The 26,662-nt window shown below is 41.1% G+C and overlaps 1 protein-coding gene across 13 annotated transcripts in view; it reads left to right on the top strand.

Annotated features, from left to right (window-relative positions):
• Positions 1 to 26,662, top strand: part of gulp1b (GULP PTB domain containing engulfment adaptor 1b) — a 355,986-nt gene that overhangs the window by 234,638 nt on the left and 94,686 nt on the right. For all 13 annotated transcript variants that reach the window (XM_069934742.1, XM_069934741.1, XM_069934737.1 and 10 more), the window contains one exon: positions 17,902 to 17,973. In XM_069934742.1, coding sequence (XP_069790843.1) covers positions 17,902 to 17,973 — 72 coding nt within the window. The remainder of the gene's footprint in view (positions 1 to 17,901; positions 17,974 to 26,662) is intronic.

The following is a 26,662-nucleotide window of genomic DNA, read 5'->3' as shown; positions in this document are numbered from 1 at the left end:
ACATTAATAAGGTAGGTTTAAATGTATTAAGTTGAATTTTATTCCTAGAATTCAGTATCTTTTTCCATCTATTCCTTGTAAGGTTCCTTTAAAATTTTTTTTTAATTAAACTTAAACTCTATAATCAGAAAGTTCTTGTGGAGAGGTAAAATGGCAAGGGTTTCTGTACGAAAATTAACTTGTAAATATGAACTGGGAGGTTTGCAGCTTCCAAATTTTCAAAATTATTATAAAGCAGCACAATAGATGTTTGTTAATAGAATGTTTGATTTGGATAATTTGTTAGTTATGGGCTAATATCAAATTATCTAGTATTGGTGGGTGAGAATAATATGATGCAATTTATTTATAAATGGAATACTAAGTTATTGATTATTAATAATGATCCACCAATTTTGAGACATTTAATTGAATTATGGAATAAATTAAATGATGAGATAAGTACCCAGGGGAAAATTTCAGCAAAAACACCTCTATATCATAATAAACTTTTTTCCTTTACTCTTAATAATCAGTTTTTGAAAATATGGAATCAGAAAGGAATTAAAGTGCAAGATTGTTATGAAACTGATTATTTTATTTATTTTCAGAGAATGAAAGAAAAATACAAAATTCCAAATAATACTCTTTGTTATTATCAAGTTAAACCGTTGCTATTGGATAATTTTGGGCAATACCTTTAAAACTTTATTTATGGTAGGCGGTAAAAAGAAATTTCTGAAATGTATAAACTGTTACGAAGTTAAATGTCTGAATTAGATATTCATAAATCGAGATTGAAATGGGTATTACTATCGACCATGATGATTGGAGATCTATTTGTAAAGGTAAGATTATTAATGTTTGATATAGGTTGGTTCATTATAATTGTTTGCATCAATTGTACTTAACTCCTCAGAAATTAAAGAAAAATAATTGAAGTTCTTCAGATTTCTGTTTTAAAGAAGTAGGCTCTTTCTTACATTCGACTTGGTTATGTGATAAGGTTAAACTTTTTTGGAGATGGGCTAAGGAATTTTCAGAGAAAGTTTTAAAGATTCAATTACCAATGGACCCAACATTGTTTTTATTAGGTAACGTTAAAAGGTTGAGTATGATTTTGAGGTTTTGCCTTTTTAAGGTTGGCAATGGTGGTAGCAAGGAAATGTATAGCTATTACTTAGAAAAATAAGATTGACTTGGGTTTGCAGAGGTGGCATTTGGAATTGAGGTCATGTATACCTTTTGAAAAAATAACGTATAATTATTTTTTTTTTCTGAAGTATGGAGTCCCTATTTGGACTATGGGTTTAAAATTTTGAATTCTCTGAAGCTCATTGTGGTGGTGTTGCTTTGATCCATGGTGGTTTATTGTTTTTTAATATATTAAATCTCCATTTACTTTCTCCTTTTTTCTTTGGGGTCTTTGGGGGTGGGATGAGGGTGGGTATTGGGGAGGATAGGGTTATACATTGTACATTTAAAATTTTAAATAAAGCATTAAAAAAAAACAATTCAGACAGAAAATTTGAAGATTTTTTTTCAAAAGGATTAAAATTAGTTTTGGAATAGAGTAAATGCACATGATCTGGACGAATTTACAACTTGGTGCCTTAAATTAACTCTGCTCTGGCAAAAATAGAGCATTCAGCATTTATACAGCGGTAAAGTAATTATTTTGGCTATCTAAATGATAGTTTGTGCAATGATTAGTTCTTTATAACTTTTAGCATCACACAACAATATCACACGAAAACAAAATATAACAGAATGCTACAAGCAAATTATGGAGCAATTGGTTATGGGAGATATTTGGCATATGTCAAAACCTTGATCAAAGACACTGGTTTTTAAAGGCAGCAATAGTAGACTGGTTTAGAGAGAAGATTAAAAAAAACTTGGGGCTTTGTGTCCTCAAAGGTTTTTAGTGCAGGAAGAGTAACAATTGTAAAGATTGGGAACCTGGGCAGAGTTTTGGATGGTATCAGAATTGTGTTAGTGAAACTCAGCAGGGTATACACAAGAGGCTGCAGATGTTGGAAGATGGAGCAACAAACAATCTGGGCGCACTCGCTGAGTCAAGCAATACCAGTTGGGGGAGGGGGGGGGGAATCTTAATTAAAGATTCCAGCTGTAAAAATTGGCCATTCCTTTTCTCCCACTGTTGCTGCTCGACCTGCCGAGTTCCTCCAGCAGATATTTGAAACAAGATTTAGTTCATCAAGTTCCTGCTAATTTGTACAGCAGTCTTATTTCCGCACTGGTTTTTCATGCAATGTGAACTCTTCACATTCCCATTATCTCTCTGCCAACTTAAAATTCTACCACACTGCACACACATGCCAATTAATCTGCCCACCATCATGTCCTTGGGATGTGAGGGGGGAGGGGTGGGGGCGGGAAACTGGAGCAGCAATACACTTACAGTGAGGACATCCAAATTCCACCTAGACAGCAACTCAGTCAGGACAAAACCCAAGTCACTGGAGGAGTCAGGCAACACCTCTGCTAGCTGTGCCATTATGCCACCCGAAGAAGGTTTCCACAGCAGATGCCTTGGAGCACAGACAGAGATGGGTGAATAATACTATTTTCAAATGTTTTCTCAAGGAATTTTAAAAAAATCTGTGAGATTATGCTGACAAACCTGCAATTACCTTGTCAATTACAGGGCCATGAACAGATTGCCCAGCTATCCTTATCTTGCATCAATTGTACTTAACTCCTCAGAAATTAAAGAAAAATAATTGAAGTTCTTCAGATTTCTGTTTTAAAGAAGTAGGCTCTTTCTTACATTCGATTTGGTTATGTGATAAGGTTAAACTTTTTTGGAGATGGGTTAAGGAATTTTCAGAGAAAGTTTTAAAGATTCAATTACCAATGGACCCAACATTTCTATCTGTCCTTTATCTGCCCCAAAATTTTCTGTCTACCCCTCCCCAGAAGTGGTCTCTTTCCCTATCTGTGTCCATCTCCCAAATTCATTTGTTCAACAGCCCACTACTTTGCCCCCTTTCCCCACCCTCTTTTATGCTTACCATCTCCCAGTCTGACCCCAGCCTGAAACCTTGACTGTCAAAATTGCTCCATGGATGTTGCTTGTCCAGCTGAGTCCCTCTAGCTTCTCATTGTTTACTAAATTTCTGAGCTTTATTTTTTTTCCAATTTAAATCCAGATCATCAACTTCCTTTGTTGATTTGAATTGTAGTGACTCCATCCTCATTGTCAGAACTGTGGGTATGGTAAGGGGTAGAGGTGTGGATTCTTGATTTTGCAGTTGTTCTATTTAATTTGGCTCTTTCCCAAGTATAGCTTCCTAGTTTTGTGCTCACTATCAATTGGCATGGAGGTTAATCTGGTGATTAATATCAGTGGGGTGCAACTTGATCTGTTTTCAAGGTGCTGTTGTCTGCCTGCATCTTCCATCATTCCACTGCTGTTGTTATTGACACCAGTGGATGACAGAAGGTTGTTCAGCCACTCAGCAAGTTTTCAGATTCTGGAAGCAAGAAAGTAATGTACTCGATGGAATGATTTTATTTCTCTGCAATCCTGTGATCAGGTTCGGTCTAGGGTAGCCAAACATTTTTGGTTGTGGGCCACATATCTATATATATTCTTCTTTTTCTTCTTCTTCTTTGGCTTGGCTTTATGGGGTAAATGTCCACGTCAGCTGCAGGCTCGTTTGTGGCTGACAAGTCCGATGCGGGACAGGCAGACATGGTTGCAGGGGAAAATTTGTTGGTTGGAGTTGGGTGTTGGATTTTTCCTCCTTTGCCTTTTGTCAGTGAGGTGTGCTCTGTGGTCTTCTTCAAAGGAGGTTGCTGCCCGCCGAACTGTGAGGCGCCAAGATGCACGGTTTGAGGTGATATCAGCCCACTGGCGGTGGTCAATGTGGCAGGCACCAAGAGATTTCTTTAGGCAGTCCTTGTACCTTTTCTTTGGTGCACCTCTGTCACGGTGGCCAGTGGAGAGCTCGTCATATAACACGATCTTGGAAAGGCGATGGTCCTCCATTCTGGAGACGTGACCCACCCAGTGCAGCTGGATCTTCAGCAGCGTGGACTCGATGCTGTCGACCTCTCCCATCTCGAGTACTTCGACGTTAGGGATGAAAGTGCTCCAATGAATGTTGAGGATGGAGTGGAGACAATGCTGGTGGAAGCGTTCTAGGAGCCGTAGGTGATGCCGGTAGAGGCCCCATGATTCGGAGCCGAACAGGAGTGTGGGTATGACAACGGCTCTACATACGCTTATCTTTGTGAGGTTTTTCAGTTGGTTGTTTTTCCAGACTCTTTTGTGTAGTCTTCCAAAGGCGCTATTTGCCTTGGCGAGTCTGTTGTCTATCTCGTTGTCGATCCTTGCATCTGATGAAATGGTGCAGCCGAGATAGGTAAACTGGTTGACCGTTTTGAGTTTTGTGTGCCCGATGGAGATATGGGGGGGCTGGTAGTCATGGTGGGGAGCTGGCTGATGGAGGACCTCAGTTTTCTTCAGGCTGACTTCCAGGCCAAACATTTTTGCAGTTTCCGCAAAACAGGACGTCAAGCGCTGAAGAGCTGGCTCTGAATGGGCAACTAAAGCGGCATCGTCTGCAAAGAGTAGTTCACGGACAAGTTGCTCTTGTGTCTTGGTGTGAGCTTGCAGGCACCTCAGATTGAAGAGACTGCCATCCGTGCGGTACCGGATGTAAACAGCGTCTTCATTGTTGAGGTCTTTCATGGCTTGGTTCAGCATCATGCTGAAGAAGATTGAAAAGAGGGTTGGTGCGAGAACACATCCTTGCTTCACGCCATTGTTAATGGAGAAGGGTTCAGAGAGCTCATTGCTCTATCTGACCCAACCTTGTTGGTTTTCGTGCAGTTGGATAACCATGTTGAGGAACTTTGGGGGGTATCCGAGGCGCTCTAGTATTTGCCAAAGCCCTTTCCTGCTCACGGTGTCGAAGGCTTTGGTGAGGTCAACAAAGGTGATGTAGAGTCCTTTGTTTTGTTCTCTGCACTTTTCTTGGAGCTGTCTGAGGGCAAAGACCATGTCAGTAGTTCCTCTGTTTGTGCGAAAGCCGCACTGTGATTCTGGGAGAATATTCTCGGCGACACTAGGTATTATTCTATTTAGGAGAATCCTAGCGAAGATTTTGCCTGCAATGGAGAGCAGCAATCGAACAACTGAAAAGTGGCAAAGCAGCAGGTATGGATGGAATCCCCCCAGAGGTCTGGAAGTCTGGCGGCAAAACTCTGCATGTCAAACTGCATGAGTTTTTCAAGCTTTGTTGGGACCAAGGAAAACTGCCTCAGGATATATATATATATATATATATATATATATATATATATGTATATACATACATATACACACATCTATATAATATATATATATTACATACACACACACCTATATATACACTCTCATATATATATATACACACACCTATAGATATATCTATAGATAGATATATAGATCTATAGATATAGAATAAAGTTGTTGAAAGATTAATGCAATTGACATAGATATAGATATCTATAGATGTTATTATACACACACATCTACATATAAAAATAAGAAATCACAGGCTGAACAATATTAAGCCCAGCAATTCTCAACCACTGTTGGCCCCTTTAACAGGTCTTTTAAAGCCAGTGCAAAGCTGACAGAGGTTGGGCCCTGCAGCGGAGCGCTTAGACTTCATTCCTCGTTCCGGCAGCTTAGCTGTATTTTTTTTTCTTCTAACAGTCCACTTAAAAATGGGCAATTGGCTGCAGTTGGCCAGTGAGCTGTAGTTTGGCCACCTCTGCATTTGGTAAGCTAAGGGTTTAGCTCTTACTTTGGACCTTAAACAATGTCCTTTAGCTACTTGCTTCACTCCACTCTGCTGCTTCAGGATGTGCATTGTATATATCTACTCTCATTCCAATTTGTGCTCAGCCAATTCCTCTGCCTCCTCCTACCAAAGCAGCAACCAAAATCCCCAAATGAATCTAAAGACAAAACCAGCTATAGTCCTTGTGATTTTTGCAGCAATTATTAGGTTACATGAAAGTGAATGGGAATCAGAGAAAGAAACCTAGGAGAATGTCCAAAAATAAAGTCACAATTCCTGTGACAGAATAAAGTTGTTGAAAGATTAATGCAATTGACATAGCAAGTGAATCACCAGTTTAGTGATTTATTTATTGGTCTTGTAATCCAGAAGCGTGAATTAACAATTTAGAAGCGCAATTCAAAACCTCAGAAAATGTATCTTCATTTGATTAAATTCTTTGGAATTAAAAAAAAAAGAAATCTGGTCTCAGATATAGTGACTCCTCTGTGGTTAAAAGGCTTTTCTGGTTTGTTTGTGTTTTATTCAGGAAAAGTTCTGCTCCCCTGCCATATCTGACTCCAGACCAACAGCTGTGTGGTTGGCTGTTGATTGCCTTCTGAATTGGTCTAACTCTGTTCTAAATCATCAACATCACTCTGTTGGTACAACTAAGAAACATGCCAGTTGGAACCAACTGGAATCAAAGCATTTCTAACTGATTGGAACTGACATCTAAATTGGAAGAGCTGTCCCAGAGCCAGACATGATCACACTCACAAAGTCAAACCTTGTAGTCGACATCCCGGTCCCCTGCATCAAAATAACTAGGTACATTCATCGTCCTAGTCAGACTCAGCGGGGTTGGGAGCACAGTGACAGGAGGGATATTGACAATGGATTTAATGGCTTTGGGCCAAGCAATGACAAACCTTTTTGCTAATTATCACCTACCATCCTTCCTGTTGAATCAGTACGTGAGGGTGAATAACACTTGTAAGAAGCATTGAAAGTGACGGGGAAACAGAATACACTTTGTGTGGGAGATTTCAGTATTCAACACCAAAAAGTCTCAATTACTGCATCACGAACTGAGTCTTGAAGAAGTAACTGGCGACTTGGGTCTGTAACAAGTAGCACATGAATAAACATGAGGGTTAACCTAGACTCATGCACCTTTGTATTCTTGCACTATCTTTACGTAAGTTGATTTCACTGGATAGCATGCAAAAGAAGGTTTTCATTGTATCTCAGTATATTTGACAATAAACTACTCAATTCAATTCTGTGCACTCATCTGCTTTTTGTCCATGTCCCTGATTTCATCTCCACAAGTCCACGTGCTGTTAAAATTAAGTGATTCACTGTCTAAAATGTTGTGTGACGTTGTCATTGTGCAAATAGAATAATCACAACAGATTTGATCAGTCAAATGTAGCATAAAGCACTGCTGGCCATCAAAATATTTTTCCACCACTACTGTAACCTCATGACCCCAAAGTATGGCCCACTCTCACATTTCTATCAAGTCAGAGATTTTAATGTTGCACAATACAGAATGGCATGCTGGGTAGAGAACCAGCCATTCTAAAAATTAAGCCAACAAAAATTTGATAGAGGCTCTCAGCAGGTCAGACAGCATCCATGGGTAGAGTCATCAGTTTCTGTTTTGATTCTAAAAATTGACTGACCATTTCTACCCTAACCTCAGTTGTGGCTCAGGCCTGAAACCTGCTGGAAATTCATTTTTGCTGCTGCCTGAAACTCTCTCCATCAAAGAAGCTAGTCATTGCTCAGTTTGATTTACATTTGCAGCAGAGAGAAAATTTTAGATAATTAGGTACAGCAATTAGCTTTGGAAACTATCAATGATTCTGGATGTGTTTCTCGAGACCTGACCTGACCTGAGTTGTACTCAGACATCAAATAAACCAAAGCTAGCTATGCTGTTAACAACACAACTCACCAATAATCTGCTCAACAAAACTCAATTTTTTAGGACCAGTGGGGTCAAAAAATGAATTCTGGAGGTTAATTTAGAATGACTGCTTTTGACCACAAGGCAGTATTGAACCCATTGGCAAGACTGAAGTCAATTAGAATGTGCAATAACTCTTGAATGGAAGATTGTTTTGATTGTTTAAATTTAGTCACTCACCTCCAGAGTGTTAATAATGCCTTCAAGCCAACCATCTCCATCGTTGACCTTCATTTGGAAATTGCATCAGCTGCAAATACTTATCCATGTTCCAGTCAACTGCTCCCTTGTTGTCATTGGCTCCTTTCACACTTGCAAGTGATCCCAGGAATTAACCGCAAATTAGCCTTTAAAGTGCCAAGTGTGAAAGCAAAATCAGCTCAACGCCGGCTCAGATGACATCATCTCACACCGGGGAAAGATGGCCTCGGCCCCTAGTACAATCCCTGGTGTCTGCATAGCAATCAGGCAAGTGTGATATGGGTAATTGCATTGTGGGATTGAAATGACCCAAGTTTTTGAGTAAGTGCAGGCACATGAAGGAAGAAAGATAAATGAAGGTATAAACTTTGCCATGGGAAAGTCGCAGAAGGGGGAGGGAGAGAGAGAGAGGAAATAAATAGCAATAGCTTATAATTTTTAAACAGTTTGGGAAAGTTGGTAGCGCTATTGCGCACAATTTATAAAGGCTATGGGAAAAAGCAATGGTGGACCTCACTTCCCAAAATGCAGTGCAGCAGAGAAACCCTTCTGTAAATGTTCCATTGCAGCTGATCATACAACCCTTTCTCTGTCACATGGAATTCTGGGAGGGCAGGTCCGCCATTGGTTTTCTCCCCCATGGTATCCAGAAATTGTGCACTATAGTACTACCAACTTTCCCACCCTGTTTAAAAATTGTTTGCTATTGCTATTTATTGATAGCACTTTACCTCAGACCCTTAAAGGTCGGCACAACAACAGGGGCTGATGAGCTCATACTATGCTGTACATAAAGCTTAATTATGTTATAATTAGGTTTAATTAATTTTGTTCAAATTTAAGATCATAATACATTGATCAGGATTTAGGGCAGGTCCACCATCACTCAATGGGTCATGATGTCACCGTTAAAAGATGACCCCAGAGATGGCTCCTTGTAAGTGTGAAAGCATTCAGTGTCCCAGTTAGGAGTGGTCAAGTGTGAAAAGTCAAACCCCCCCATTCCTATCCCAGGGCACTGAATGGCCAATTTAGTGGAATGCAAGTTGTGAAAGGGGCTATTGTGTTTAATTATGTAACTCTCTGCCCCAAAACACTGAAAGTACCTTCACCAGCAGAAATTCCACAAAGTGATTTGTCTCCACCTTGCCATGGAGTCAAAACATGAAAAAAGCCTATCAGTCCAACTCATCTATTCTGACATAGCTGACATTGTGGACAAGTCCTATGTGCCTGTATTTGGTCCATATAACCCCTTCCTATCCATAAATCTGTTCAAATTCCTTTTGAACATTGTAATTATATCCTCTTCTATAGGTTATTTTGACAAATCATTCCAAATACAGACTACCCGCTGAATGAAAGTTGCCCTGCCAGTTCCATGTAAATCTCTCCTTCAGCCTATGCCCTCTAGTGCTGTCCATACCAAGGGATATGGACTGTGACCATTCAATTAATTTATGCCTAGGGCATGAATAAACTCTACTCTGCTTTGACTTACTAAACTATAGCCTCTCACACTTAAATTCCATTTCCTACATCTTGATTCACCTTCTCAACTGATCTATATCCTGTTGCAAACTCTGAAATCCTTCCTCACTGTCTGCAACACCCCCAATTTTGGTCTTATGGGTAAATTTACCAATCTTGTTAATTACAATGACATCAAATTGGTAATATAGATAACAAAAATGTGAACCCAGTACCGACCTGTGCTTCACACCACTGATCACATTCAGAAAAGTAGCCATCCACTACTGTCCCCTTCCATCCAGTTTTGAATCGAATTGGCCAATTCACCTCAAACCTTCAAGACTAACCTGTCATGTGAAACCTTGTCAAAGGCATTGTTGACCATATACACAATGTCCACTGCCCTGCTCTCATCGTTCTTCTTTGTTACCTCTTCAAAATATTCTATCAGTTTCACGAGGCACAAATTGTCTATGAAGAATAAATGCTGATCTAACAAATAATTTCCTTTTCCTATAGATTACTTAAAATTAATCACTGGTACCTGCACTCCTATCTTTCTCATCCAATCAAATTAAAACCACATTAGCTAACCATTTCTTTTATTGTTTTTTTTGCCATATCTGTTGCTAGATAATTTATTGTTAATTCCTCATATGTCAACACACACAGTGCTTCAAGTTGTTTTCAGTGTGAATCCACTAGTGCGGATACACATCTCTTTTAATTTCTTTTGTCCTCTTATTTCATCTTCTCACCAAATCTATGGGTCTGTTTTCATTATTCAAAGCTCTGATGTAGTGACATCACTGTGCTCAATGATTTAGCTTATTTTGTTTGGCATTGATGTTTGAAAAACTACGAAAAATTTACACAGAGGAAAAGTATTTGCATAAAAAAAGTTTGCATCTCAGATAAAGCCTTACTAAAATATTTAATAATATACATATAAAGGTAAAGACTCTTATTAAGCAGGGATAAGGAGACACTTTTAAGATAGTTGCCCCAACGGTGATCAGCATCAACCAGCTCTTCATTCTGGGTGATACCATTTTATTCAAACGCAGCTTAATTCAAACAGTTACAATGAGCAAAGCATGACGAATGCACTCCACTGGCTGAATATTTGCTCCATCTGCACCGAAGGTTTATGTTACTTCAGAGAACATTTACTTTTACAATTTTAAACTTTTATTTAAATTTTTATTCATTCATTCTAAATATTTATTTATCTTTGAACTCCCCCCCCACCCCCCCACCGGTTGCGTGAGGTTTCCCGTTACTTGAACTCCAGATAACAGAGCTTTTACTGTATTCAGACTCTTGAAATAGCATGGAAGGCAGAAAATTCCACATGTTTACTACCCTCTGAGTGAAGACATTTGCTTGAGATTATACTGTAATTGCAAATGCTAGACTTTGCAATTGTCCTCCCTGCATCCAGCCTAAGTCACCTCATAATTTTGGATTACTGAGTCTTTCTCGCACTCATTCTTCTAAACACTTATGGTCATAGGCTGAGTTGATTTGATCTCTCCTCATAACACTGCTCTGCCATTTCAGGCATGGCTCTGGTAATCTTTGCTGCAGATCTTTTCTTGGGTCAAATCAGTATACGCTGCTTCAGGTGTTGTCTCAATTTGGCATTGCTTAATTGTGGTTAGACATCTTTACTCTGGTCATAATATAAGCTAATGTTCAATTTGTAGTTATTGGCTTTTAGTGACTAGGTAAAAGTACAGTCAGATTCTTTTTTACATCACTGTTTCTTAATCTATCAACATTCTTTTTCTTTTATTTCCTTAGAAGCAGATAACTTCACACTAATTCACTATTTACTCTATCTGCCATGGATTTCCCCATTTCCTCAGCTTTTCCAAGTTATGTTGAAGTTCCTTTGCATGCTCCTTGCAACTCTCAATCTCACCCATTTCAAGTCATTGACAAACTTAGAGATATTGCATTGAAATTGTTAATGTATGTTGTGAATAGCTGGACCCTCAGTATTGATCCATGGGTTCTGGCTGCCATCCAGAAAAAGACCAGATATGACTACCCTCCACTACAGATCAACAATTCTGCAGAAGAGAGTGGAAAGCACCAAGTTCCTTGGAATTCACTTAATTAGAGACCAATCATGGACACTAAAGACCAATTGTCAACATCCCCTTACTTGTCAAGAAGGCACAACAACAATTGCAATTCCTGAGAAGACTGAAGCAGACAAGGCTTCTGGTCACCATTATGTCATCTTTCTACAGGAGCTCTATCGAGAGCATTGTGGCTGGCTGCATCATAGTGTGGCATGGTTGCTGCAGAGAAATGGATTGGTGGTCAATCCACAGGAGTGACAGGAGAGAATCACTGGAGTCTCTATTTCCCCTATCAACGTGATCTACTGGGATTGTTATCTGAAGAGGGTGCACATAATCATTGAGGACCCCTTCCACTCTGCACACAGCATCTTTCAGCTGCTCCCGTCGGGGAAGAGATACAGGAGTATCAGAACAGCTTCTGCCCATGAGCAGTGAGAATGCTGAACAACAAAGTAACTGTTCACGTTAACCATCGAGACTCTCATTTTCTCAAAATAATATTTATTTGATTAGATAAAATACTTGTCTTGCATATGTATTGCTTGTCTATGTGTGTTATGTCTGGTTGTGATCTGCATGTTTTGCACTGAGGACCAGAGAACGCTGTTTTGTCAGGTTGTACTTGTGCAATAAGATGACAAAAAACTGACCTGACTTGGCTACTTCATTCACAGTCCTGCTTTCCTGTCCATCAATCAATTATCCCTGATCCTATATGATTTAATTTTACATGCTAACTTCTTGATTTCTATCAAGACCTTCTGAAGATCCAAAATTTCTATGTCTACTGGTTCTAAAAAAAATTTTAAATTTAAATTTAAACGAACAGCATGGTGACAGGCCCTTTCAGCCCACGAGCTCATGCTGCCAAATTACATCCAATTAAACTACAATTTCCGGTACATTTTGAATGGTGGGAGGAAACTGGAGCCCCTGGGGAAAACACACGCAAACACGGAGAGAATATACAAACTCCTTACAGACAACACCAGATTCAAACACAAGCTCCAGTTGCTGGTGCTATAACAGCGTTGTACTAACCACTACAGTAACTGTGCTGCCCATTTAATCTACTCTACCAGTCACATCCTGACCCCTTTGTTATTCTTGTCACTCTGTCTACATCTACTAATCTGTCCATTGTGCTTGAGCTCTCCTTGATTCACCAGTTCCACCTGCATCTCTCTTGTCCTGTGTGTCTTCCGATACTGAACTACTAGCACTTTTTAGAAAAGTGATGCTAATTTTCTTTTATTCCTCCTTTACATTAGAAGTTTAATTTCTGAGCATATCTGCAGTTATTTGTGTCTTTCGTGAAGATAAAATCAAACTATTTGCTGAATTATTCAATTATTTCTTCCCCAGAGCAAATTTTGTTTTATTAATGTATTTTACAGTTGTTTTCACTGATATTTTAACAGATGTAGAAGTTTTCAGAGTTTGCTTTTATGTTCCATGCACATTTGCTCTACTTTCCCCTCTGAATTAATTTGGTTAATTTTTTGCTGAATTCCGAATTTCTGCTCATCCTTCCACTTTATTTTTTTTCAGGCTATATTATATTACTTCTCATGGAATCTAGTATTATCCTGTGTACTTCAAGGTAACCTTACACAATTTCAAAAATATCTTCTGTTGAGGACCTTTGCTCTGTCTGCTGCAACAACAAGGACCTCATTGGCCAGCCATTTCAGTACACAGCCCACTGCCATACTGGCATGCCTGTCCATGGCCTCATGTATTGCCAGGTTGAGGGCATGTAAATTGGAAGAATACAGTGTATTTTGTCTTGGCAGTCTCTGACCAGACTGCGTCAATACTGACTTCTCAGATTTCTAGTAACTCCTATCCTTTAATTTCTTCACCTCTTGCTTTCCCATATCCATCTGACTTCTTTACCCTGCACATCACCCTTATTTTCCAGCTCTCCACCCCTTCCTTTGACTCCTCTGAGAGAGTATGTTTCCCAGCCCACTGCCTCCTTCCTTGAACACCTCTCAGTGCCTTTGCTGTCCTACCTATAGCCACTGGCACGCCGATGATCCTCTCCCCCCACTTCACTCCACCCCCTTCTTGTTTGAGCATCTGCTTATTTTTTGGCATTCCTAAGAAGTGCTAAAGCTGGGACATTGAAAGTTTATTCCTTCCCATGGATGCTGCATAACCTGCTGATTTCTTCCAACATTTTGTGTTTTGCAATACTTCACCAGCCTCCTCATTTACCTCTCTTAAGTTCTAACTTGGAGCCTCTGTACAAGAAAGTAAAGACAACCTATCTGACATTTCTGGTAATATCTTTGTAAATCTTTTATGCACCACTTTTTCCATATGAGATGTCAACAAGGAATGTGCATAGGCCTCCATGGAGTGGTTTGTGCAAGAATCCATCTGAGTTTTGTGCATATTCTTTTACTTTTCAATTCTGTGCACATAAACAAGAATCCCAAGGCTATGTTTGCCTATTTTATCACATATTTTCTCAATCTGCAGCATCATTCTCGGTTTAATTTACAACACCATAATTCCTTGCTGTGGCATGTGAGACCAAGCTTTAAATTAAATCTCTCTTGCTGTGGACTCTTCCTGGAGAATATCATCAATAAAAATTATAGTTTTCATATATTTCATTTGTTGATTTATTCATTATTTGATCAATAACAGGGGTGGCATGGTTGGTGTAGTGGTTAGCGCAACACCTTTAAAGCACCAGCAATTGGGACCGGGGTTTGAATCCCATGCTGTCTGTAAGGAGTTGGAACATTCTCCCTGTGTCTGCGTGGGCTTTCCTCAGAGGTTCCGGTTTCCTCCCACCATTTGAAATGTACAGGGGGTGTAAATTGGGCAGCATGGGCCGAAATCATCTTACTGTGCTGAATGTCTAATTTTTTTTAAATATGGAAAACTCAAAGGACAAACCAACCATTTTTTTCACTCGAGCATCAAAAAACACAAACTGTTGGAGAAAATTAGAAAATCACGCAGCATCTGTGGGGGGAAAAGGGATAAATAACTTTTTGGGTTGAGAACCTCCAGGACCCTACTTTTTACTTTAGATTCTTGCATCTGCAGTCTCTTGTATCACAATTCTATGGCCGCCTCCTTAAAAACCACAATATTTTAAAATCATAGATAATATCTGCATCTTGAAATTGGGGATCACAAGACCTCCATCCCTGATCCTCTTGAAATTGGGGATCACATGACCTCCATCCCTGATCCTTGAATATAATATACCATGGGGAAATGGTGGTATTCCTCGATATTCTTCCTTATGATCTCATCAAACTTTCTGAAATGCATCTTTTAAATTTCAAATGCACTAAAAGTGAGGAATAATAGTTAAAATTAGTAATGGCCTCGAAAATCATGGTGAAATGTATTAAACATTTGTGGATGTCACGGGATTCCATTTCTGGGAACCGCCTCCTCCTTTCTACAATGATAAAATATAAAATGCGCCACTGGTGTTGTCTTTGAAGCCATCTTCAAAGTAATGATCCAGAGATACAACGTTATCCTCAAATAGATGAAAATGTTGATGACTACAGTTTGGACATTCTTGGAAAAAAAAACCCTGCTCTCCAGATTATTCTAGATCTATCTGTGAAGTGTGATCCTTCAAAACAGTTAAACCTGCCTTGGACAACATCTCGGATGAAAGATCTAAAACCTTTTTTTGTGTGTCTGCTTAACGGAGAGACATATGCCAGATACATGACAGATAATGTTGCCCATAAAACATAAATCCACAGGTCACTGTGATACAGGAGTGAAATTTCAAAGCTTGTTAGATGCAGGGGCACGGTAGTGGTGACACAGAACGATGGGTTCTGATTCTTCAACCCATTGTTGATGTTCCTACAACTATTGCAATATGTTATTGGGCTGCTAAAGGGAGTCACATATTGGCCCCTTTTATAATGCTGTCACCCAACAGTCCCTGTTGGCATTGCTGTACTGAACTGAGGAGAACATGTACCTTGCGTATTCTCTTCAATGTCTGGCAGGGTACCAAAAGTGTAGTTGCTTAGATACCTGTGGGATTGGAAAGAGTAGAATTCTTTTGCCAATTGCACACACTAATTTAAAACACTTTTTATGGGTGAGAGGCTAAATGCTTGATGAGGAGTGTTGGAACTAGTCAGCTGTCCAGAAATGCACTAGGATTGCTATACTAATCAGTTTTGGCCTACCAAGCATTCAAACATCCATATCCATTACAATTTATGCTCTTGCTTCTAATGTGGTAACCCTAATAGTCAGCAAGCTGGGGTAAGGCCAAGCTTGACCACCATGTTGCTTCTGAATAAGATTAGATATCAAGCAATGATGTCTAATGAATGAGATATGAGCACAATGACAAGAAGCTGGATGTTTGATCTTAAAAGTGTATCCTGTTTGAGTTGCTGTCTTGGAGAATTTGGAGAAAGTGGTCTTTTGGTTGGAATTACCCTGCCCACAGCATCTTTCAGCGGCTCCCATCAGGAAAGAGATGCAGGAGTATCAGAGCCAGGCATAGTTTCTTCCCATGGGCAGTGAGATTTCTGAACGACCAAAGAAACGGCTCACACTAACCATCTGAGGCTTGTTCGTATTCATGAAAAACTATTTATTTATTTGTATAGATGAATACTTGTCCTGCATATGTATTGTTTGTCTGATATGTGTGTTATATATGGTTGTACGTCTGCATGTTTTGCACTGATGGCCAGAGAATGCTGTTTTGTCGGCTTGCACTGGCCACCGTGACAGAGGTGCACCAAAGAAGAGGTACAAGGACTGCCTAAAGAAATCTCTTGGTGCCTGCCACATTGACCACCGCCAGTGGGCTGATATCGCCTCAAACCATGCATCTTGGCGCCTCACAGTTCGGCGGGCAGCAACCTCCTTTGAAGAAGACCGCAGAGCTCACCTCACTGACAAAAGACAAAGGAGAAAAAAACCCAACACCCAACTCCAACCAACCAATTTTCCCTTGCAACAGCTGCAACCGTGTCTGCCTGTCCCGCATCGGACTTGTCAGCCACAAACGAGCCTGCAGCTCCATAAATCTTCGTCCGCGAAGCCAAGCCAAAGAAGAAACTGAGCAATAAACTTGATTTGAGTTGATGGTATAATTAAGTAATTGCACACAAAATTACACCTATTCATGACTTATTTTGTAAATTCATTTACCATCTGATTTCTTTTAATTTCTGATTTATCAAAATATAGAAATTTTGCAATATAAACAAATGAACCCCCAAAAAAGGAAACAGGCTTATTTTTTCCAATGATTTTTGCATTAACTATCATTCATGTTAAGCATATTACTTTACAACACTCGGTATTTTTTTATGTTAATGTAACATATTAATGTTGTAAAACATCTTCTAATGAGCAGAAAATACAATACAGGTTCATTAAGGAACAGGGAAATTTTGTGCTGTGCCCACATTTTGTACTTTAATTTTAAACTTATTTTTGGACAGTGTTATTGGTGGAAAAGTGAATATGGTGAACTCTTTGAGACAATTTTTTGAGTCAAGATATGTTCAGATATAGGAATTGATGGGCGAGTAGAAACCATCAATGAAATATGGGCAGCACATTATTGTATGCATTATGCGATTGTGGTTAAGTTTGCTGTTTCTCTTGCTGTGGATATTTGCTTTGAATCCTATTATGTGCGGTTCTGGCCCCAAATGTAGATCAATTTCTTTGGCTGATGCAAAGCATATCAATGTTGAGGGAATGTTTAGGCCAGTAACTACCAGATATGTGTGTGTGTGTGTGTGTGTGTGTGTGTGTGTGTGTGTGTTTTTTAAAATATTGCTACTGGCATTTTTTGCCCACTTTAAAGCCAGGCTTGGTATTACTAAATTTATAATTTAAAAAATCTATTAATAATGTCAAGAGAAAATGTTGTTTTCAACTTGGCTTAAGGTATTCTAATTCTCAAATGTGATTGAAATATATAGTTGAGTTTTAAAAATGTATAACACTCAACAATGATGTCCTTAATTCCTTTTGATGTGGCAATATGGAAAGCAATGAAATGAGAGACTGCATTTCAGATTAATTGCAAACATTTTGTTTTTACCAGTAAATACTTTCAATAATGAAAATTTAGTAGCCAACATTGCTTCAGGATGACTGTATTGGTGGGAAAAGGAATCCACTGCAATATTTTGGGAATGTTGAAGTGTATTCAAAAAAGGGTATTAATTTATTTTTAAAAAAGTCTCTGAAATCTGTTTTCCTATGAATACTGTAATTGTTTAAAGAATTAGGTGGAGAACTGCTACTGTGTTATTCCAGTTAACAGTTGAATTTGCTCCATAGAAATGAACAATGCCGATTTTTTTTCAATAATTGCAATAATGTTTTTCAGTTTCTTGGCAATGCTGAAGTTGAACAACCGAAGGGTACCGAAATTGTGAAGGATGCTGTTCGTAAACTCAAGGTACAAGTTAACTTGGTTTAGCACTGCAGATCTTGCCCTGATTCATTTCTCACTGAGGCTAGATTTGGCCTCTTCCTTGACTCACTGATGCCCCAAACTGGCTGCTAGACGTGTATGCATTTAAAATTGTTTCGATATCATTTGGGAAAATGGCTTCTTATCAGTCACTGATCATATGTGCTAATGTGCTTAATATATTCAATTTGCAGGGAAGAAATGTGGTGTTAGACTACTCTTGCAATTAAATGATGAAGCAATAATTTCCACCCAGTTTATTTGTACTTGTATCTGTTCATTAAATCTGCTCATCTTCATTGCCCAAGAGTACAAATATATTTCCTACTTCACGATAGGATTCTAATAGTCATGATTTTAATCCAAGAATTTGCAATGATTTAGTTTATTTTGTCTTTATTTTTATGTAATCTGAAAATCTTAAACCAAGTTTTTAAAAAAAAGAATTTGCAATGATTATAAATGGAACCTCAGTCCCAATGATCTGTATTAAATTAATTATTTTGCACCACCACAGATGACTAGCTTCAGAGAATTACTTTTGCCTGTCAAGTGCACTGGTTCTAATTTTAATGGCAATAGCAAATCAATCAATATACTGAAATAAAAACAAAGTTTTGGAAAGAAAAACATAGTAAAACATTTCATGTCAAACAACCTTTTTCAGAACCTGAAATACTGGCTCTGTTTCTCTTTCAATGGTTCCTTCCTGCTGAGATAGGCATTTAAATAATTATTTTTTTAAATGCCGTATTTCCAGAATCTTGCAGTTTTTTTTTTAATTTGGTTTCCAAACAGTGCATACTTTTGCAGGGTGAAGTCCTTCAGTGATATCCATATTGTTAAGGTTCCTCAGTATTTAGGCTGATGAACAGGAAAGTCTGTAGGAGCTGTGATTGTAGTGCAATGCACAAAAGTGCTGAAGAAACCTCAGCAGGTCACGCAGCATCTATTTGAAGTTCTGCTGGTTTAAATGAATATTTTAATTATGTGTATGGCTTCTTTTTGAAATAAAAATGAAATAAAGCATGAATAAATGTAAAATTGAAGTTCCTGCCTGTCAGAAATGTTTAAAAACTGTTAAAATCTACCATTTGGGAAAATGGCTTCTTATCAGTCAGTGATCATATGTGCTAATGTGCTTAATATATTCAATTTGCAGGGAAGAAATGTGGTGTTAGACTACTCTTGCAATTAAATGATGAAGCAATAATTTCCACCCAGTTTATTTGTACTTGTATCTGTTCATTAAATCTGCTCATCTTCATTGCCCAAGAGTACAAATATATTTCCTACTGCACGATAGGATTCAAAATTGTGTTTGCTTTTTACAGGAATCTAATAGCCATGATTTTAATCCAATAAATATTGTTAAAATGGTGGAGTCTCTGAGTTATTTTAGCCATTCATCAGTCATTCAGCATTCTCATTGTCCGTGGGAAGAAGCTGCTTCTCAGCCTGATGCTAATTCTGCATCTCTTACTCGATGGTAGGATGTTAAGGGTCCTCACTGATTTTACGAGCCCTCTTTCAACAATGATCCAAGTCAATTGTATTGATGGGGGAGGTGGGCGGTTGGGAGGGAGAACCAAGTGATCCTCTCTACTGCTTTTATGGTGGTGTAGGTTGACCAATGATCTAATGCTCATACAGATAGAGCTCCTTTAGAAAGTTAACAGAATGGTGGCCACTACTTTAATTGTGTCAGTCTTTTAAGGAAGTGCAGTGAGGAGATATATGTCCAGGATAAATCACTTCTTAAGTGAACTCTGAGGAACTTGATATTGTGACAGAGTATATAGATATGATTTTGGGAGATAAATTGGGAAAGGTTTGTTAGGGACATACAAACACTTTAAAGTAGATCATATTTAAAATACTGGAGCTCTGTCCCATTCTGGACATGTCAGGGTCAACAGTCTTTGCAGAAACTTTGGAAAGTGCCCAAGAGTCTTCACTAATGGATTGTTGTTTACAAAAAGGCAACAGATGAAAGATCCTGTCGGAACTGCAGGTTGTCTGGAGCTGTTCTAGGAGGATCATGTGGTTTTGCAAGCAGGTGAATCAAACAGGCTTTCTCAGAGTGAGAGAGAGAGAGAGAGAGAGAGACACACACACACACACACATATAGGGATCACTTCTAGAGTGTTACAGCCAGCAACAGCAGCTGGGACTGGAACAGGACAAGCTGGCAAGCTTGTGGAAAAGCCCCATTTGGAAGATGGGTTGTGAGTTCTTATTTCAGCCTGGTTAAAGCTCTTGTGGTTCATGCAAAAAGGAGAGGACTGGCTGTCTAATGTTTCACTTGGAATAAGGGAAACCAAAATCAACTCTGTGGTGACCTGAAAGAAAGAGGTTATCATCTGGAGAACCCTGAAGGGGCAAGTTTTGTCAGCAAGACACTGAAGTGGCTGATGGAAGTAAATCAGTTATGGATGTCCTGCAGCAACAAATCTCTCTCTGAAAACTGACAAGAACCTTCCTGAGCAGTAACCATTTACCTTTCAAGCACCAAAGCCTGGTGAACTTTATAAATGTTAAATTCTGTGCACGGTATAAGAATTTCCTGCAACCAGTGAACTTGGAGGAATGAGAAGTGAGATTGGACTGTGAACCAAAGAACTTTTCTGAACTGGCACACACACATTATGTTTAGAATAAGAAGGGGGTTAAGTTAGGTTAGTTAAGTCAATTGTGATAAGTTAAAGTGTGATTCTGTTTTCATGTTTAAAGATAATTAAAAGCAACTTTTGTTTAAGTAACCATTTATCTTGGTGAATATGGGATTTATGGTTCCTCTGGGCTTGTAACAATATTGGCTGCTCTCTCCAATATCGAGCTATATGTAGTGGAGGGTGGTTGAACTTGGACTTCCTAAAGTTCATAATCATCTCCTTTGTATTGTCCATGTTGAGATTCAGGTTGTTATTCTCATACCATTTCATGAGATTTTCCACCTCTTCTCTATAGAGCGACTCATCGTTACTGCTGATGAGGCCAACTCTGTCGTGTCATCTGCAAACTTGATGACTGTGTTGGGGCTAGATTTGGAATTACAGAGATGCGTCAAGAAACGTGTGAGCTTTGAGGTGCACCAGTGCTCAGCATGTTGGTGCTCGACATTCTGCTGCCAACCTCGATGGATCATGATCTTTCCATTAGGACAGTGAGGATAGCTTCTCTACCAGCCTCTGGAGTATGATTATATTAAACACTGAACTGAGATTAATGAACAGCATCCTGTCGTATAAGGTATTGTTCTCCAGGTGGTCAGAACAGATTAGAGTGACAAAGCTATAGCATCATCAGTGGAACAATTCTATCTGAATGCAAATTTAAATGAGTCCAATGTCTCTGGGAGGTGCCCTTTGTTATGTTCCACCACCAGATGCTTGAATCATTTCAAAATGGTGGAGGTCAGTGCCATTGGGCAGTAGTGATTGAGGCTTGTTACTGCTACCTCTATAGTACTGGGATGATGGTGGCTGTTTTGAAATCAATGGAGATAATAGATTGCTGCAATGAAGTGTTTAAGATGGCCATTAAGGACCTTTGTCAGTTGGCCTGCTTGGTCCTTCAGTACCCGACTGTGTTTGCTATTGGAGTCCAACATGCTGGAGTGGACAAAGAGCCCTGTACCTAGTCCAGATAAGTAGGTGCTTGGGAGATCTGGGTCCACCAGTTCTGAATGATGCACACAAATCTGGAAGATTCAGCCTAATGGTCATTAGTCGGATCAATACAAAATTGGATACAGTTGTGATTTCGTTTCTGCCTCTGTGGAACTTCATTACCCATCCAGGCAGCCATTGTTACATTATTTACCCAAATAGAGAGAAATTACAATTTTTTTCTCAACAAATTCTGTGTTTTTAAAACAAAGCAAGTATCCACTCTTGTGTTATGGAATAAAATGACCAGAGTGCATGGTACAAATTAGAAAATGACAAAAAAAATTGCTAACAATTTTGAAATAAAATAAAAAGAATATAAAATGTAATTTATTTTATCAGGTAATGTCTGGGATTGAGGCTTTTGATTGGTACAGAAATGTTTGTGGTAAATCAGTTAATAGATTAAACTAGTTGGAATTTAACGATCGGATCCTTGTTCATTGAACCCTAAGCAGTTCCAATGACCCTAACCATTTATTCCTGCATCATGAATTAACTTCGCAGTGACTCGTGAATCTCGATGATTTTTGATTGCATTTAAATTGGAGGGAGCTAGTGGTTGACTTGGCAGATCAGTTTTGATGAGAAACTATCTTCCTGCATTACTAAGCCAGCAGCAGGCTCGAACTTGAATTAAGAGAGAGAAATAAAGTCTCATTTAGAGCTGCCTAAAAGTGCTGCCTTTTTGAAAGTGAACAAAATAATATATAAAATTCCTGCATCGTAAGTATAGATTATATTATTGAGTCCATAGGAACAAGAAAATTATATTTCCAGGTTTGAGGAGTCGATCACCTGCATTATAAATATTTTTGAATAGTCGATTCTGAGATAATTTGTGGACGATTTTATTTTGAAATCTCGCTTAAAGTTTGCTGTCTGGGATCAAGTGGAGAGGAAGCAGATTAAAAATGTTCACAATGTGGCGGCTGTGATGATGTAATGTGACGACTGGTCCTTGTCAGCGGCCTACTCCCATGGTGATTGACCCAGCGCTCTGGGCGGCGAGTGCAGCCAAAGGCCAGCAGCCTGCGCAACAGCACTGGCCTCAACCAGCGAACCGGTGGGTGAACGGCAAGGGCATCTTAAAGGCCAGTGACCTCAAAATGGCATTGGCCTTGCTGCGCAGCCAACAGACAAGGACAGCATATGGGGAAGAGACGATTGTTAAGCAGGAAAGTACCTGCACATGGATTCTTCTGGCTGTCCGTCCTCCTTTAACTGTGGCCTCCGCCTGTCTCACTCGACCGAGGCCGGGGCCGCTGCCTCCCCCTCACTTCTGCCCGGACCGGGGCCTCCGCCTGCCTCACTCGACCGAGGCCGGGGCCGCCGCCTCCCCCTCGCTTCTGCCCGGACTGGGGCCTAAGACGCTGTTTATATCCGGTACTGCACGGATGGCAGTCTCTTCAATCTGAGGCGCCTGCAAGCTCACACCAAGACACAAGAGCAACTTGTCCGTGAACTACTCTTTGCAGACGATGCCGCTTTAGTTGCCCATTCAGAGCCAGCTCTTCAGTGCTTGACGTCCTGTTTTGCGGAAACTGCCAAAATGTTTGGCCTGGAAGTCAACCTGAAGAAAACTGAGATCCTTCATCAGCCAGCTCCCCACCATGACTACCCCACATCTCCGTCGGGCACACAAAACTCAAAATGGTCAACCAGTTTACCTATCTCAGCTGCACCATTTCATCGAATGCAAGGATCGACAACGAGATAGACAACAGACTCGCCAAGGCAAATAGCGCCTTTGGAAGACTACACAAAAGAGTCTGGAAAAACAACCAACTGAAAAACCTCACAAAGATTAGCGTATACGGAGCTGTTGTCATACCCACACTCCTGTTCGGCTCTGAATCATGGGTCCTTTACTGGCATCACCTACGGCTCCTAGAACGCTTCCACCAGCATTGTCTCCGCTCCATCCTCAACATTTATTGGAGTGACTTCATCTCCAACATCGAAGTACTCGAGATGGCAGAGGCCGACAGCATCGAATCCACGCTGCTGAAGATCAAACTGCGCTGGGTAGGTCACGTCTCCAGAATGGAGGACCATCGCCTTCCCAAGATCGTGTTATATGGCGAGCTCTCCACTGGTCACCGAGACAGAGGTGCACCAAAGAAGAGGTACAAGGACTGCCTAAAGAAATCTCTTGGTGCCTGCCACATTGACCACTGCCAGTGGGCTGATACCGCCTCAAACCGTGCATCTTGGTGCCTGACAGTTTGGCGGGCAGCAACCTCCTTTGAAGAAGACTGCAGAGCCCACCTCACAGTCAAAAGACAAAGGAGGAAAAATCCAAAACCCAACCCCACCCAACCAATTTTCCCTTGCAACCGCTGCAACCGTGTCTGCCTGTCCCGCATCGGACTTGTCAGCCACAAACGAGCCTGCAGCTGACGTGGACTTTACCCCTCCATAAATCTTCGTCCACGAAGCCAAGCCAAAGAAGACCTGCACATGGGAACCCACTTTTGTTATGCATGTTGTGACGTCAGCCAAGGGGAGCCACAGGGGGAACAGTGCAAGTATAAAAGTCGGGCCTGAGCCCTAATAAAACTCAGAGCTTAACTTGACTACACTATGTGTGTGTGTCTTCTTTCAAGGTAGTGCATGGCTACAATTGTTGACCCCAGTGGTTTAGACAGCATCAAACCCAGCGATGAGTGAACAGGCAGCAGTCAATGTGGTTGCTCTCAAGCTGCCGACCTTCTGTATGAATCAACCATGCATGTGGTTTGACCAGGCTGAGGCACAGTTCACTACAGAATCCACCCAGTACTACCATGTGGTGAGCGCCCTGGACTAGGACACAGCAGGCGGGGTGGCCAACTTCATCCAGGACCCCGCAACGGAAGATGTGTACATCGCCTTCTAGGACTTGCTGATTGAGACCTTCGGACTTTCACGGCATGAGAGAGGGACACATCTGATCCACGTAGACAGGCTAGGGGACTGGCTGCTGTTGACCCTCAGAAATGAGATGCTGGTCATCCTGGGCAAACATGAGCCCTGCATCACGTTTGAACAGGCATTCCTGGAGAAACTGCCTGAGGACATCCAACTGTTGACTGACGCGGATTTCAGCAAACCCTAGAAAATCACAGCACAAGAAGACATTCTGTGGAAACAGAAGAGAGAGTGCCCAGCTTCCGAGGGGCTTGTCACTAAACCATGCAGCCAGACCCGTGCAGAGCCGCTGAGAGAACATCAGCGCCCCAGGGGAGGTGATCCAGATGACAGTGGAGTTTCTACCACCAGAGATGGGGCATAGGAGCCTGCCGGTGCAGGCTGCCATGGACATTTCAGGGAAACGCCAAGGCCAGGCGTCACTAATAGCCATGATAGCTGGGCACCAAGACAGCCTCTTGTACACTTGGGACCCCCAGGCTAGATGACACTTCCTTGTGGACACAGGAGTAGAGGTCAGTGTCCTGCCCCCATCCAGATAGGGCGCCAAGAACAGGTAGTTGGGCCCCAAGCTGACGGCTGCGAACAACAGCATGATTTTGACCTACGGTACCCGCAAGGTCCAACTGTGGTTGGGAAGCTACCTCTTCTCATGGGTGTTCATGCTGGCTGCAGAGGAACAGCCTCTTCTCGGGGCAGACTTCCTGCACGTCCACAGTCTGCTAAGTGGACTTTAAGGGAAGGAGATTGGTCCACACCAAGACTTTTCAAAACTTCCCCTCAAAGATGCAAGGATCCCAGCACTCCACCTGGACTCTGTATAGAGATCGGATGAATACGCCAGGGTCCTGGCCAATTTCCCTGCAGTTCTCACCCCCCAATTTACTATGGTGATGCCCTGACATAGAACACAGCACCACATCCTGACCCAGGGCCCGCCACTCCATGCACGAGCAAGATGCCTCCCTCCGGAGAAGCCCCAGATGGCGAAGGAGGAATTCAGGAAGCTGGAGGAGCTCAACATCATACGGAGGTCGGACAGCCCATGGGCTTCTCCCCTGAACATGGTACCCAAAGCAATTGGGGGCTGGAGACCATGCGGCGACTATCGCTAGCTCAACGAGGACATGACACCAGATCAATAACCCATCCCGCTCATCCAGGACTGTGGCTAACCTGCAAGGGGCAAGGATCTTCTCGAAGGTGGACCTTGTGCAGGGATATCATCAGATCCAGGTACACCCTGATGATATCCCCAAGACTGCCATCATCACCTCTTTAAATTCCACAGACCTTCCAGCGATTAATGGATACAGTGGCCTGAGACCTGGACGGCACCTTCATGTACCTGGATGACGTCCTGGTGGTGAGCAGGAACCAAAGGATCATATGGTGCACCTCTGTATGAGTGAGTTCGGCCTGGCGATCAACCCAGTCAAATGCCAATTTGGATTGTAGGCCATTGACTTCCTGGACCACAGTGTAACTAGGGAAGGAGTCACACCACTACCCAGCAAAGAGAAGGCTATCTGGAAGTTCCCCAGACCCAACACGACCAAGGGGCTACAGGAGTTCATGGGGATGATCAATTTCTATCACAGCTTCATTCCCTCAGCTGCCCAGATCATGCGGCCCTTGTTCGCCCGGATGGCAGGCAAGGTGAAGGACCTTATCTGGGTTAAGGAGTCAGCAGAAACCTTCGAGAAGGCCAAGGAAGCCCTGGCGGATGTGGTTCTCCTGGCACATCCCAGGTCAGACGCTCCAATGGCCCTGACGATGGATGCCTCAGGAATGGCAATCAGCGGAATTCTAGAGCAGCGGATCGAAGGAAGTTGGCAGCCACTGGCTTTTTTCAGCAAATATCTGCAGCCTCCAGAACTCCACCAATCTGTCAAAAGCGCTGTACTTAGCCATCCGCGACTTCAGGTTCTTCCTAGAGGGCAGGTCCTTCACGGCTTTCACAGATCACAAGCACTTGATTTTCACCTTGGCTAAGATCTCGGACCCCTGGTCGGCCCACCAGCAACTATGCCTGTCTTACATCTCGGAGTACACCACAGATAAAGTCACACCTCTGACAAGGACAACG

Source organism: Narcine bancroftii, chromosome 4, assembly GCF_036971445.1.
Source record: "Narcine bancroftii isolate sNarBan1 chromosome 4, sNarBan1.hap1, whole genome shotgun sequence".
In the NCBI taxonomy this organism is placed as follows: Eukaryota; Metazoa; Chordata; class Chondrichthyes; order Torpediniformes; family Narcinidae; genus Narcine; species Narcine bancroftii.
Note: the sequence above shows the minus strand (reverse complement) of the source record. Positions and strands in the feature narration are given on the sequence as shown.